Source organism: Aythya ferina (genome assembly GCF_964211825.1).
Source record: "Aythya ferina genome assembly, chromosome: 1".
NCBI classification, from domain to species: domain Eukaryota; kingdom Metazoa; phylum Chordata; class Aves; order Anseriformes; family Anatidae; genus Aythya; species Aythya ferina.
The window spans coordinates 107,301,641-107,318,567 of NC_140296.1; the positions used below are offsets into that span (position 1 = coordinate 107,301,641).

General features: G+C 34.6%; 1 protein-coding gene across 3 annotated transcripts in view; it reads right to left on the reverse strand.

The window, feature by feature from the left end:
- The window catches only part of GBE1 (1,4-alpha-glucan branching enzyme 1), a 178,417-nt gene that overhangs the window by 52,789 nt on the left and 108,701 nt on the right, over positions 1-16,927 (reverse strand). For all 3 annotated transcript variants that reach the window (XM_084506375.1, XM_084506374.1, XM_084506373.1), the window contains 3 exons: positions 16,324-16,422; positions 13,373-13,483; positions 9,772-9,943 (listed from right to left, as the gene is read on the reverse strand). In XM_084506375.1, coding sequence (XP_084362501.1) covers positions 9,772-9,943; positions 13,373-13,483; positions 16,324-16,422 — 382 coding nt within the window. The remainder of the gene's footprint in view (positions 1-9,771; positions 9,944-13,372; positions 13,484-16,323; positions 16,423-16,927) is intronic.

Sequence of the window (16,927 nt, forward strand, 5' to 3'; positions counted from 1 at the left end):
CTGACCTTGCCTGTCAGACCTTTGTCTTCCAGCTTGGCAGTTACTTCTACTTAAGATACATAGAATGTAGTCTTTTATATTCAACAAGATAATCCAACTCAAAAGCTAGGTATTGTATTCGCCAAAAACAGCAAAATTCATTTTCTGCTCACCCAAAGACCATTTTATCTTCTTCCTAAGATCCCTTTCTGATTTACTCCACTATAAATTCCTCATCTCCCTTCCTGAGATGTTTACTCAAAGCATCTCTATATTCATACACAAGATTGCCTCACTTATCTCTGAAACTAAACCAAAATAACAAATTTTCAGTGTATTTTCATAATTTCTGGAGCCTATGGAAATCATTTGCCCTAAATTATGTACAAGAATGCATTTTATAGAGCAGGAAAGATAAAGCAGCTGTCCTGGGTTAACTGAGCCTTTCAGCTCGAATGCAGTACCAAGCTGACTGTGTGCTTCCTTCCACCCCTACATTTTCCTGGTTTGCCTTCTACCTTGCACATTCCCTCCTCCCAACACCAACAGATAGCTGCCTCTCCATGACTACTGCTATATTAAAGCATTTTTCATTAAGTCTCTTGACATATGAAAGGACACCAACGGATTAGAGTGCTTTCAAATTCTCTTTTTGTAAACTTCAACAGGGTTATAATAAATTACAATAGGAATGTACTCCAGATCAAAGTATGAAGACTATGCTTGCAATAATAAATTTTAGTGACACTTAATGCCTGCACAGTTTTAAATTTTAAACTGAGGATCTCAAAAGACATACGAGAGACAGGTCAAAATTTATATGGGATGTTTCACTATGCTTTCCACCACATGATTTACTACATCTTATTAAAATTTGCATAGAAAATACCTTGCCCCTTGATGATCAATGCAAATTCAACTACAGTGCTGTTTGAATTCATACTCTAGTAAATTTCTGAGTAAGTGTCAGATTGATGGCCTCAGAAAATTAAGACAATGAGCAGATCTCATCCTAATAGGGCTTGTGAAAACAAGTTCTTGAACTCAAAGACATGGGATTTTATTCCAGTGTCACCACCAAAGGTGTTATTCCAGCTTAAACTACCTTGATCTAATGAATTAGTGATGCTACTGAGATGAACTCATTTCAAATTACCACAACCGCACACATTAAAATCCAAATTGGAATGTATGCCTAAGGATATACTAGTACTCAGACTTTACTAATACGAAATGTTATCTGCTCAGTCATGTCTCAAAATAACAATTCCTTTCTACACATACGGTTTAATTTTATTTGTCTATGCATTGCCCTGCACCAGTCTGAGAATGAACAATGCATCACCAAGTGCAGAGTTGCTGATTAACAGATTCTTATGCGTGCTGTTATACCAGCTCACTATAGTTTCATATTGCTAAATTACTTGATTGCAATGTAAAGGCAAATGCATTTTATGCCACCTCTCTCTCTTTAAAAGCCAGCCTATGAAGTATAATTGGGAAAAAATTTCCTTGCTTTTTGGTAGAATTAATTTCTCTAAACCATGCAGTTCCTGAGTCCTTTCCAGACTGAGTACACACAGACAGCAAAAAATAGAAGTAAAACATCCCTGTTTGTAGTGTGTTTAGAGTTTCAGAAATAACTTAAAGACAAAACTAAAACAAAATATGAGTAGTTACAAATTATGAGCAACAAAATTGTATCAAGTACAATGAGCAGTAGGGAGAGAAGAGAATCTTCAATACGAGAACAGCTCAATACCTTCTTTAGTAGATCCAGTTCCTTTCATAAGGAGAGAATTGTACAAGACAATTCACAACATGTATTCTTTAACGAATGGTCATCCTTACTGATGACATAGATAGTTCATAAACAATCTATTTGTCACTGTTTGGGTTGAGTACTCTTACCCTTTTTCCCTGCTCTTACACAAAATTCTTCCAGTGATAGTCTTAGACAGATTTAGCAGCTCCATTGTGTGTTTTTTTTTTTTTTTTTTTTTTTTTAAATCAAGTTGACTGTTTCTACAGACATCTGGCAAGAAACTAGAAAATAAACATAACTCCTATGCTTTGTGACAAAGAAGCTAAAACCTATTAGAAAACTATGTGTTCTGACATGAATTTGTTGAAGAAGGTAACACTGAGGAAAAAAAAAAAAAGCAAGTCTAGTCTCTCAAAAAGAAAGTCTAGTCTCTCAAAAAGATAAACATTCATTTCTGATTCAACTGGGACCTTGATGGTGGATTCCAAACTTACATACAGATCAGCTTAGTTACATGAAAGTCTGAAAATATGTATTTTTTTTTTCCCCATTTGGTTCTGGTACAGTGTTTTCAGATCAAGAACCAAGAGGGTCAGAAGTTGACAGCTTATCTATGATAAGTATAATCAATCTATCATTCTGAACACAGGCAGTGATGGACTTAACCTTCGCAAGAACATAAAAAAAACATACATAACCCCAAGAGTGCTCTCTACACAGAAGAGGGAACAAGCTAGATTGTGTGATGATTTTGTTCACAAAGCCTTTTCAGAGAAAAAACAAAGGCATTTTTACATACCTTATATTGAGGCTCTCTCAAAAGCCCTAATTGTTAATAGAAAGTTCATAGAATGAATCTGAATTTTTATAATAATTACAATACATTTTAAAGCACTTCAAGAATACATAAACAGACAACATTCAAAGCGTTTTGCTTGGATCCAAGTTAATTACAGCATAGAAAGGCTGAGAAGAATACACTTAATTGCTTACACAATGAATCATCAAGCAAATATTTGCGTGCATATACACACACACACAATCAATTTTCAATATATTAGAGTGACAAAGAATTATCACACTTCAATACTAACAGGCAATATTTTATCCTCCACAAAATTATAACATTTGTAGATGTTACATCTGAAGTCTAATTAACAGTTTTTCATGTATACTTATGTGCATTAACATGCACAACTCCCTGCAAGTCTGAGATACTTTTATGACAGTTATTTTACTACAGTGGTTACATTCAATAAAAAAGGCAAAAGAATCTGAAAGCGAGGTAGATCTGTTGATTTTCAATTTATTTTGAATCAAGAGGAAGAAAATGAAAACTTAAAAGACTATTTAGTGAGAACGTTGTAACCACTAGATTATATTTAACTATTGAGTATTTAATTTCTTTCATAAAAGACAGCAAAGTGAAACAAATCAATGCCATCTATATTTAGTCTAATTATCATTTACAGAAATTTTCCTGAACTTCATAGCTACAAAAGGAGGAAAAAACAATTGTGAGAGGACAAAGGAACAGCTATGTCCTGCAGAATCAAAAATCCAGAAGATGTAGAAAATGCTTTCGATAACATAACAATTTTGTCATAATTTCTGTAAATTATATTTTTTCACGCTTAACTAGAGAAATTCTTCTGAAAATCACTGCTAAACATGCCAAGTTGTAATATACACAAGCTTATTATTGTGATCATTCTTCAGAACAATAAAGCACTAACAAAGACTTTTGTACAAAGAGATATAGAAGATTTCATGTGACACAATCCATCGAATCAGTAGATCTGGTTACATACACTCACACATGTTGACAGAGATGTTACAAACCTGAACTGCGAGCTGTACAAACTACACAAGATGCAAGGAAACAGATGGAGTCTTAAGAAGAAAGCTTGAGGCATTAGCAGAGGTCACAATACCAGTATTACTGTGATTAAATGGCGGCACTAAGCATAATACAAGAAAATCTATAATTCCCCCAAATAACTTAGGTTAATAAATAAATAAATAAATAAAGTCTCTGTAACAGCAGAGAAAGAAAAAAAAATGGAAAACTATGCATCGTTCAAAAAAAATCCAACCTTATAACCCAATTAGAATGGTTTGATTTACTACATATCCACTCCACTCATAATACTTGAATATCTGATACTATGAAGACCCAAGAGTTAGACACAAACTAAGGAAACATCAGCATTGCTTGACATGTCAGCGTTGCTCTGAAAAAAAAAAAAAAAAACACAGAAAAGTCACACAAGACATTGAGAGTCCTCAATTCAAAGGACTCCCTCCTGCCCTGGAAAAATTACACCCAGATCTCAATCCATGAAAAATGTCGGAGCAGCTGTTAACTCCTGAGTTCTGAGGATGTTGCTGACTGTGAAGGTTTATTTTTCAAGGCTTCTAACTTGAGAAACCACAGTGTAGACAATAACTAATCACCACATGTATGCAAAAAGCCATTTCATTTCCATATTTAAAAGAGATACACACAGGTATGGAGCTTTCTTCCCTACCCTCTCAAGTAGGAAATGGAATCAATTACCACAACCAATTTCTAGTATTTGGACACACTTTGTGAAGAGAAGTTGGAACGGAAGGAAAAATGGACATGTGCGTATGTGTTTGTGTTACATTCTGAGACAGTCTTCCTCTTTAATTGCTTTTGTACTAATCTCTAAAGCATTTTGAGTGTATGTAGAAGTGAAGCGTATTTTACTGAACTGTAAATGAACAAATACATTAACAATTTGTACATCTATAAGACCTTCCAGAAGAGACTCAAAGCAATTAAGGAAGCCTATTCTAAAAAACTGGATTCTCCACTTCCACTCCCTAAATTTTGAGTGGGGGCATATGGTGTACTGTGGAACAACACTGTAGGCAGACAAGAAGTCTATGCCAAATTGTAGGTAAAACCTCAGATAACACCCTTATTTTGCACCTTGCATGATCTTAAGGGTCTTTTCCAACTTTTATGATTCTATGATTTTAATTGTTTCTGTCAGACTGCCATGAAATTAAAACACCTGGTAGAACTGGCAACACAGAAAGCACATTTGCCAGGTATGCCAGCTAAGCATACTAAGAAGGATGACTTCAAACTCCCTATCCTTTACTAGCTGAGCATTTTAAGACTGTTCATTAACAGGAGTTGACTGTATGGAACTAGTTTAACAAGTATTTGCTCTTGCAAGGCTATTTTCTAACTTATGATCAAAAAAAGTCACAATAATCACTGAAACCAAGGCACAACAGCAATAATTGTAAGAAAGTAAACAGAAAAAATAAAATTCAGAGTCACTTGTTTGCAACATCTCTAAGAAAAAGAAAATAACCCCTTTGGTTTAAAATGAATATCCTTGTTCTGAATACAATTTCTTTTTAACCAGAGTAGATAGCAAGAAAAGTAGTATTTTAGGTTTTGAATCAGAAAAAGATACATTTTGCCTTAAATGACATCCCAATTTATATTGTAGGTTATGTTCTGTTCTTTTTATTTCAAACTTTAACTTAACATTCTTAAAGCAAATTGTATGCACATCTCCCAGACTGAAATTGGTGCAACTGATACAGCTTTTGCACTATTTATTTCTTTCCTTGGTTAACTTTTTTTTTTTTTTTTTTTTTTTAAGTTTCTTTCTGCAGAATACTCATTTGGAGGAATAATTGATGCATATCATTTTTTTTAAAGGCCAAAGAGAGAACAAGTCCTCATACCAAACCATTAGAGAAGAAACTGTTTAGAGCATAAAAAATATAAAAATAAAAAGAACTCTAAATATAAATAAACTACTGTGTAAGTGAACTGATGAGTGGGAAGAATGGGAAGAAAAGGAAGCATTTCAGATTGATTTGATATTAGTGAAACAGAGATAAATGTCATCCCAAACAGTAACACCATCATTCAATGATTGTGACTGCAAATTTCTGTAGTTAATGAAAATCATTTCCTTGCTTCTAAGTGAAAAAAAACTTGTTTTTCAGGGAGAGAGAGACTTGGTCTCTGGAGCCCTAATTAACAGTTGTTTTACTATAGAAAAGCCACAGAAAACAGTACTAGAGATTCATGTTGGGATTAATCTCAATTTAAATCAATAGATTCAAGTTTAAGCCTATTTTAAATGAAGAAGAAAGCAAGAAAATGATTGTTTGCAAACTGAAAAGCAAGGTTTTAGTGGCATAAAACAGTAAATATTTGTGCTATAACGGATCCCAAGGATCTACAGTGCTATTTAAGGCCCTTTGGGCTAGATCTTACGTCTATTCTAGGCAATAAAGCAGTTACCATTCCTTGCCTAAATTTAGGTAGACACAGATGAACCACAAGATAAGGAGAGAAAATGGAAACAAGCTCACTGAAGAACTGCACAGCTCTTCAACATGTCCTGCAGGGTTTTCCATAATTGCAGGGTGCAGACAACGAGCAAGAGAATAGGAAAGAAAATTTCAAGGAAATGAACTACTACAGTTGCCTATAGCTTTTCTTCAAGGACAGGATGGAAAATGAAGCAACATACAAACAGAACAGTACAACTAGTATTTATGGGAAATATATGAGAGTTTTTAATGTTGAAGTTAGACATCATCCAGTGGATGACAACAGTGGTTAATTTATTCACAAGGTGTGATCAGAAGATCCCTGTAGTATTTTAGAAGTCTTTTAACTTCTATTAGTCCTTGTTTAGCAATTTAGGAAATAAGCAAACCTTAAGACTTTTTGTTCTTTTGTAGTAGTTGAATTGACAAGAAAGATTCTAGTTTAGTCAGATGTAGGGTATTTATTTTGGTTTTGAATCTTCACATTAGAGTAGGCAAATATCTTTGACTCCAAATATTTTTCCAAGTTTTTCTTCTGTTTTGAACTACACTAATATTATATGCATTTTGTATTTCATTATCATTACAATTACAAACAAAAATACTTGTGTATGAACAGAGGTTTTACCAATATTGCCAATAGAAAAACGACTTACTAATACAGGCAGATACTGTGAATGCTTTGGACTTTTTCTTAAAATGTCATTAAATCTCAGACAATCAGATGTGTATTATCTATGTTAACACCTTCATGGAAGCTTGCCAGTGGAGGAGGAAACTGTGACCTTATTAAAGCATAGCACAAAAAGAATTAGTAAGTTTTGTGATTTCCTAAAATCGCATACCATTTTCTGACCAGCACTGGCCAGTCTCAGTACTAAAATCTCCATCAACAACAGGAATTGGGCAGAACAAACTGCAACTATAGTATGATTGCTACTCCCTATGTGCTTTGAAAGAAAAGGATTTAGATACAGCAGAAGTATCAAAACAATTACTATAAAACAATACTATTATTATTAAACAAACTGTCCTTCCAGAGTGTTCATTCCCTAAAGCGGAATGTTAATCACTGTCATGCTCATTTTCAGTGAAGCGTGTTAAGTTTTTCCTTTCTAGGTTAAGTCTTCCATTCCAGATGGGCAAATGAAACCCTAGAGATTACTTGCAAAAGCTGCACAGAATACTGAAACAGACAGTAGAAAAGAATATACCAATGATCTGTATTATTAGAAAATTAATGTGCAAAGTTTTACTGTTCAAACTTAAGTTTTCATACGTCACTGCTTGCCTATACTGGGCTGTCAGTGAAAATTTAATGTCCAGAAACATGGAAAATAAGGTTAACTACTTCCAGGACTTTTCCAGTGGTTTCTCATAGATGTCTGTAATAAGGGCACAGAACTATCCTGTGTTAATAGCATCAGGAGAAAGTCACGAGCAGTGATCAGTGGAAACAAAACTTCTCAGTAACAAACTTTCACATACAGAATGTAAGTGATACTCCAACACTGGGGTAGTCAAATATAATTCTAGATCTTCAAAGAGAAATTCAAGCATATCTTTGAGAGCACAGTTTTCCAATTCCATGTGTACCCCTAATACATTATTATTTATTTTTAGGTGTTTCCTTTTCCTTAAGGTAAGCAAAGCATTGAAAAGGCAGCATGTTGCTTTGTCATCTTAGTTTTCAGAAGAAAACACAATAGAATTATTGAAAGACCCAGGGAAGCACAGAAGCACCCAGAGTGCTTTCTCCAGGTGTTCTGAAAAGAGACACCCCCTGCCCCCTTCCTCCTACCTCACTTGAGGCTTCTCTTCCCAACTCTTGTCTTTCTCTCAAAACTGAAATTTAGAAAACTCATTTATCACTGTATTTGCTTAACTAGCATTTTAAGTACACCAGACTGAAAGCATTCTGAACGTAAGTTTTCTACTCCAACATTCATTACAATTTTTTTTCCACCTTTTACATATAGCAAATGATAATGTATTTACTGAAACATTTGCAGTACTCAAGGATACACAATATTAATTGCTCAATCAACCTGCATTGACACACTGAATTTAACATGCCACATTGAATTACTGATCATTTTTCTAACCTTATGAAGTCAATCTGGGACAGAGACATCTGCAGTTTAGTACACATACTTTCTAAACACCTGTTTCCTCAACTACTGTAGTATCACTAATCTGAACAGAACAGCACACATCATAGCTTGTACATTTTGGTGCCTGACTACACAATTCAAATATTTATTTCATTCACTCTTCATTCTTGAGAAAGTATCCTACGTACATGTTATTGGAACCAGTAGCTTCACTAGTATACCATACAATTATATTTTTTATTTTTATTTTTGTAGCGTATTCAAGTTACTTTAGTTCTTTAACAAAAGAAAACCCCCAAACCACAGCTATGGTATGCAAGTTTGAGTGTCCTAATACTGTGAAAGAGAAGACATCAGCACAAACATGTTTAAATCAAATGTCAGCACCACTTGTTTTTTCATTTTTTTAAACTTATAAATATATTTTAATACATCTATTTTATAGTATACTATAAACATTCTACTAAGGAAGGCAAGCAGAATATATCCAATGCTCCTCAAACTTCGTAATAAAACATTTAAGAGCAAAAACTGAAGGCATTACTAAGCTAAAAAGTATGTAATTTTCAAGTGTTTCACTGTGTAAAAACTGTCTAAAATAATTGTTTTCAGCATGCTTTCAGCCTTTTTTCCCTTTATGTGACTAACAGAACTGCCATACAAAACTTGCCACACCACATCACAGTAAAAAACAAACAAAAACAAAACAAAACAAACAAAAACCAACAACCACAACAACAATAACAACAAACAATTCTGTAAAGTAATGATTATTTCACAAAGAAATTAAGGAATAAAAATCCAGAAGACAGCATCAAGCTTACATTGCTTTAGCATTGCATGTAAAAATAAGAGCAACATTCAATTTTTAAGACTACCAAATTGAACTGCAGCTTGTTGATCAAATGAGAGCAACTACCGAAGCTTTTGTAGTGCTTAGGAAGCAGTGCAACAGTTATTTTTATTTTTTCTTACAAACAAAAAGTATATCTAGCTTTTACTACTTCCCTTCTTCCACAGCGGGACGTGCTTCCTGTCTCTAAAATTTGTCCTTGCCTGCACCTCATTAAGCTTCTGCTCTTCACTTGGAAGCAATGAAATATAAATCAACTGATTCCAGATTACTTCCCTTCACTAATTATTTGATAATGAGTAATTGAAGTAAGCACAGAGCTATCCTTAGTTATTTCATTGTTACCCTAAAAAGCTTAGGAAGAGAAGAACAGATGAAAGACAAGCTAGCTCTGTAAGACGAGGCTTACCATCTGACAGACTTGTAGAATTACCATTAAAATACTAGTTTAAGTTATAAATCAGAGTAACTTCTGAACACACTTAGCACACTTCCAAACCTTATTTCTGTTACAATTAGGAACCACCCTGATTTTATTTTCTTAGCTTACAGTATATCTTACAGACAGAAAAACAATGTGTATTACAATTTGTACTAAATCTTTACAAAAATATTTATGCTCAAAAATAAATAGCATGACTATAAGATGGTGTCATATCTTTTGATTTCACTGCCAAGCCTTCTGTAGATGAGAAAATGAAAGGCATGCTCCTAAGATTACTTACCCATGAAGTTGAGATAGCTGTCTCCTCCAAGTGCATGAGTAATGAGACGAATCATTTTATGAAGCTGTATTCCACGATCAATAACTGGAGTTAGAGGCGAGAGCACACTCATGTTTGTATACATCTCTGCATCCATCAATCGAAATGCCAGTGTCTTATCACCAACAAGTGCCTATAATAGTTTAAAAAAAAATGAAGAAAACCCCTGAGTGTACTAGTGTACTAGAAGTGTTTCTAACTTTTTTTTTTTTTTTTTTTTTTTTTTTTTTTTTTTTGAAACAGGTGTTCTGTATTCTAAAGGGAACATTAGAACAAGATGATCCTTAAGGTTCCTTCCAACCTGTGCCATTCAGGAGACTGGCAAGGGGTTAAGGACGTGACTCGGTGTACACAGTCTGGTCCCAGTTCACAAAGTGAACATCCTGCCCCTGCTGATGAGCCTAGCTGCTAATTATTGCAGCGTTGCATTTTTTTTTGATGTGTAACCACTTGATTGTGATACGTGATCTCTTGTCAAAAAGAAAAAGTCTGCAAGTTGACACAGAGACATCCCTGAGCTGAGCCCTGCCTGAACACCTGACCCAACTTTGCACTTTTCCTTTGCAATCCTGTGAGTGTACGTATACAGTCAATCAGCTCCTAGCTATCTCACCCTTGCTATGATCTTATATTTCACTTGATGGTATCAAACTGCACAATTACTTCTGAGAACCTTTTTGCCTACATATATTAAATGTAAAATGCTAGTGTACACTCAATAAACCACAAGAGACCTAGCATTTTGGAATTTTTGTAGGGGAAAAAACCAAAAACAAAACAAAACTAAGAAAGCAAACATCTCAAGTAAAGTTCCTACAATGTACAAATAAAGAGCTACTAACAATATTCCTGATTTACAGATGCAGAGTGTGAAACATTCATTTATATGCTATCGAGAATATTACTAGTTTTCTGATTTCACAGAAGGTAGCAAAATAAGCTAGTATTTCTATCAAAAAAACAGTAACTGAATTACTAACTTCGTAGTGTTTGCTGGTATTTAAGAATGGAAAAACACCAAACAAATGCTGTTGGTTATTCTAATATTATTAGGATTATTCGAATATATTAGCATACAGGTAGTTGAAAATATTTTGGAGTGTTTGCATGCAAATATATGATTTTTGTTTCATCAGCCTGTCTCTTTATACTCTAATGTGAAAACTCACTACATTACAACTTAGTTGTCTATGTGGAAACAGCTCTAGCTGAAAGGCCCCATCATCCTTCAGTTTTCAGACTAGCAATATAATGGCATAAATAGATAATTCCCTCAAGTTAAAAATAAATTCCTTCAAGCTAAGGAAGAAGTTATTATGCAACAAGGGCAAGACTGCAATGCTAAAAAGTTCTGTATTAAGCAGACCTGTATTTGCATGCCTTTCATTTGGCTCTACTTTTTAATAGTTAATGAGTATTCTTCTATTTCAATAAAAGGATTACTTAACTTCTGTATTCACACAGACACAAGTGCATGAAGTGTATGACATCAGACCAGCAGGCTATCTGGCTTAGTGTACTGTCTCCAAAAGCAGCCAGTAGCTAACAGGCAGCAGAGAGTATGAAGGCAAACAAAACTCTTAACAATACTTCCCCAAAATGTTACCCTAACAATCACAGAAGACAGGTGAAACAGCATGTCTGTATTCAGGAGCCTTCAATCAATCTCCTTTGAAACAAATTCAAACGCTTTAGAAGTCACAAAGTTTGAACAAACACATCATCCTATGACAAGGGGTTACAGAACTTGCTTCATGCCAGAGAGACAGGGGAGGAACAACAACTCTTTACTCAGAATCTGGCATCTGTTAGTTTTAATATCTTCTCTAATCTTCCCATTGGAAATAGGGGTAATTGTTCCCTGTTCCCATTTTCTATGCCAGTCACGACTTTATGAACTGATGTCCTTCCACTTTTAATGATCTCTTTTCTACCCTGAAGCGTCTTAGTCTATTTAGTTTTCTTCCTTTGAAAGCCACTCCATACCTTCTAATTATTCTTACCATCTCTCTCAGCACTTCTTCCAGTTATGCTGGATCTCCCGAGATACAAGACCAAACCTGCCTCCAATATTCATGATGCAAGTAAACCATAAAAGGCTACAGTGGAATACTGATTTTGCTGTCTGCTCCTTTCATAACAATTCCAAGTAATCTATCTGCTTTTTTGACTGCTATGAGCACTGAGTTGGTATTTTCCATTATCTGCTATAACCATGAGACCTTGTACTTGGATTGTTAGTAGTCTATTAATAACCCATCATTACATATAAAAAATTGGAATTGTTTCAGCCTCTTATGGGCATCACTGAATATTTTTACATTGAATTTTATCCACACTCCCATTTAATTTCTCTATCCTACTTCTCACATGTTATCCTGGTGTCTGACTGCAATCCTCTTTTAAAAAAAAAAATAAAAAAAATAAAAATCAACTCAAAATAAATTCTTCCCAAACATGAGATTCTAAAACAGAAATATATTGTCATATGAAAAACTATTGATATAATCTAGCATGAAATAAAACAACAACAACAGAAATGTTATACATGTCACACTTTGGGATGAAGGATCACCTTTACTAAAAGCATATAATCAGAAGAATATACGTTTCCAAGTAATACCTGAAGTTCTTAACCAGGACTTGGACTCTGCTCTCACACTTTACGTGAACACTGTATAACAATCTCAGTGAGAGGAAGGCAAATAGGTACAGTAAAGAAAGCTGATAAATTATTTTGAAAATATAATATAGCTGTAATTTTAGATACTTCTGTTGATTTACATTATTAAAGGTATTAGAAATGTCCATCTCTTACATAAAGGAACGAGTTGAAAGTAGATTACTTAAGCTTTTTATTAGAAAATGGTTTATTTATTTTTAAGTTTAAAATTTTAAAGTTCTCAACCATCATGTTTTCTGATTCCTCAGGAAAAAAAAAAAAAAAAACTTTGAAAGATTGTGGGAGATGAGTGTTATCCAAACTCATCATTACTTTTTTTGTTTTTCCATATACAGAACCTTTACAATTGCTGTGTTTTGAATCACACTGTTAAAGAACACTCCATTTAGATCTCAGAATAGGATTGGGGTTTGCAATCCTTTCAGAAAGAAAACATTTTCTTGAAGGGAATAAACACATTTCAAACGCTGACTGAGTGAGCAAATTTGCTAAATTGTCATCTTGTTTAACACTTACCATAAACAATGCTTCAGCCTACCTTATGGAAAGTGGATTTTTAGAAAGCATGGATTATATGCCTTCCTATGTCCTATGACAGGCAGGACAAAGAGGAAGCTAGAATTTATTTGTTAGAAAACAAAACTGAAAAGATAACACCACCCAGCCATGCATGGCAGGATTCTTTTACTAAAAAGGAAGCTCAAAACCAAACCAAAATAAAAAAGAACAAAAACAAACAAACAAACAAACAAACCACAAGCAGCATACCAGACCTGCCCATCTCAAATCTAGGCTCAATTTTAAAAACAAAAACCTGCTAAACCTCTAAACTTTATCTTTTACTTGCTTATATATGGAAAAAAAAAACAGGTACCATACCTGGTCATGGCTCTCTGCATATGCAATACATTTTTCTTCATACCGCCTGTTTGTTAACGTATACACAATATTTCCCATATTCCAGTCTTCATCTTTCAGCTCCTTAATGATCTACAGAAATTAAGGAAATATCATTCACAGGTTACTTCTGTTTAAGTACAAGCCTTGTACTGCCTTTCTTCATTATATTGGCACAGCAATTTCCAATAAACTGTGGACTTCAACTTTTCCTGCTACCAAGCTTTGACATGATGAGCTCTCTCTGGTGATCCAAAGAGATAACTTGCATACTTTGTTTCCCCTGTACTCCCATGTATCAATAGGGAAAACAGGACCTGGCACCTATCACGTAATTCCTTTGATACAGTGGGGCATATGATTTACGAGCCGCAACAGAACACTGCACCAAAAACTGGGAAGAAATATCTGCACAGACCTACCTACATAAGGTATTGAAACATGTCCTGTATTTCAAGTAACCTTGGCATATGGCACCGTCCTTCGTAACTATAGCTTAAGTACTGAGCGGTGCTGTGGAGAATGGCACGTTGCAAGATTGCACCTATGCTGCTGCCATGAAGCGTACAATACATGTACAGTGAGAATCTGCTTAGCACAGGGACTTCCACATTCCCTGATCTGCAAATTCCAGCTCAGTTCCAAACCAGTTTGAATGCCTGAGTTTTGGAATACAAAACATACTTTATTTTCTGCCATGTTAGCTTTTTTCTTTTTTAAGCAATTTAACAAATCACATCAATAGCAATTTTCTGTCTCACATGATACTATTTCCCTCTTCTAAATCTAGCCTAATTTCACCGTTTTCTTTTTCTATAAGGCTTTATCATTCTCCATTGTTCACTCCAGTTTAAACATGTATATATATGCATGATGTATACATAAAAAGGTATATATGTCATGTACATGATAGATAAAAAGATAAAAAGGCAGTGACAAAGAAGGCTGATGTGATCCCATAAAATTTAGCATTCCTATTTTAACTATGTACTCCTAAACAACTTTTTCCCCCCAGCCTGAGTTCTTGCCCTGAAAACATTCAGGCACCTATGCAGCATCATATTATATACTAGGTCTATGTTAAACCTGACCTATTGAACCCACTGTTACAGCAACTACTTTTTCAGTTACAGGAACTACTTTTTACAAATCCCTCAGAACAAGCTCATGGATCCCTGGAGATCCTTCAGGTCTAAAACTGCTTTTAGGAAGTTGCCCAGAAAAACATGCTTTTAGAAGGTACATACTTAAAAGCTGGAGAGAAATGTAAGCAAGCATTCTAGGAAAAAACAAACAAACAAAAAAACAACAGTCGATAGACCTTGCTTCTAAGTTTCCTCTTCCAGTCCTTTTAGCTTTACTTCTATCTTGAGAAGTGCAGTAACAGAAGCACACGCATAACCTCTTCTTCCACCTCAAGGTCTTCTGTTGTGATTACTTATTTGCAGTTTCCTCATCAAGAACATTTCTGCCTGCATGTCCCTACGTTCTTGCACAATCACACTCCTACATAATCTGAGTATGCTGGGAAAGAGCCTAGACTATAACAGCTGAGCTTACACCCAACATCCCATCAGCATACCAAACATTCACCTGCTGCTTCTGGAAGCTTTCTCCCCAGTTAAAGGACAGAACTTACTGCAGGATAGGCATGCTTCCTCTCTGTATATTGAAAATTAAAATAAGCAGCTCACAGCAGAGATGGCCAAAATAGATTATAATTTGTTATTATAAAGTTTTCTTCTAAAATTGTAGGGTTTTTTTGTTTGCTTGTTTGTTTGTTTGTTTTTCCTCCCCTGTGTAATATTTTTACCAGGAAATCACTCGTCTTTACAAGTCAGAGAGTGGTAGGGAAGCTGAAGGTAGAAGGAAAAAAACAACCACTAAGACCATCACAACAAGGTTTTTTCTTTGTTACTACAGACTTACGAGCCCTCACTGCATCCAGAATCTGAACTACACACTCTGAAGTTTAGTAATGATCTTAGAAAAGCTGGCAAGTTTGTCTTCCACATGAAAAAAAGTTCAAAAACTATTTTTCAACCAATCTGCCCTCTACCTCCTAGTTACAAAAGTGAAAGACGCTGAAGATAAGTTAATTCACTTTTTATTTTAAGCTACTCACTACATTTATTGAAGCATTAATGTTCATATAAAACATTTACTGTTTTCAGATTATCATGATACACCCAGGGATTTGGATGCAATCTTATATTTAACTGAAGAGCATTTTCTTAAACATCAGTAAAAGCCTTTTGAGATCATTTATTGTTTCATTCTTTTTCTTGTGATCCTCTGTATTAAGCAAAAGGTGATTTTAATCCTTATCAAAGTCAATGTTTATTAGTACATTATTACTCTTGAAGAGCATTTACAGACTTTTATTATTCTTTTTGTAACCCCTTGGTACTGATTGGTGGTGTTAGTGTAATTTGCCTGTGATTACTTTGGTTAAATTTTCAGCTCTATCGATCCTCCATGCCAATTGTTATGCCCAATTTTAGTAGGGTTCATTGTATGATTCTGTTTGTTTGTTTTTAATAAGATAACCATATGCACATAAATTATTTATCTGTTCACATTCAATATAGAATGCACATCATACTGCTGCTGCAAGATACAGGTTATTTCAAACAAAATGAATATATACCTATTGCATTTTATGAAGAAAAAAAAAATCAGCTAGAATGCAAAGAATAGCCCATGATGTTACTCATCTTCTGAAACCTAAGATATGATATCTGACAGCTCTCATTTCAGCCGCTAATATCTGTACTCAAGACTGTCAGAACTTATTTTAATAGGGCATTAAGTTAACAGATAAGGGAGACTAAAATTCATCAGCAGAATTCCAAAGTGTTTCTCTGTATGCGTAGTTAGAGAAACACACCATTTTGAGGAGCAGAACATATTTTTAGAACACCTTTCCTTACCTGTATCCACTTATCTGGAATAGCCATGGCTAGTCGATAATCAAATCCTCCTCCTCCCTCTGCAACAGGACGGCAAAGAGCTGGCATTCCAGAAACATCCTTAAATAAAACACAACATAATTTGGCTAGCATTGCAATCACTAGTTCAGAGTTTCCACCGTACAATAGTACTGTAGTACACAGGCACTCTGTAAACTAAACATCTTCAAAGATTGACAGGGGGACAAGGGAAGGGAGAAAAATCAGGTGATCACAACAGCGAGACTTACTATTTGAATGCAAAAGTTACAGGGTAGCATTATGGCTTGTCTCATCAAATACTCCACTACAAAGCATTTTAATAGAATAGATATTTGAAGAGAAAGAGACCTTAGTAGAGACAGAATTTGAAATAATTAGCTCTCTTGAGCTCCAAATAATCAATAGCAAGTAGAAAGTAGTCAACAAAAGACAAATTAAACTTTCGTTTTGTTTATTGATATTTTGCATAAGGAATGGCATAAAAATAAGAAGCTGAATAAAGCACAGTAAGAAAGAAAAATACAATCTCTACCCTTTCCCTAAACACAAAAACAAAACTATTGATCCAGCTAACCCTGGAAAG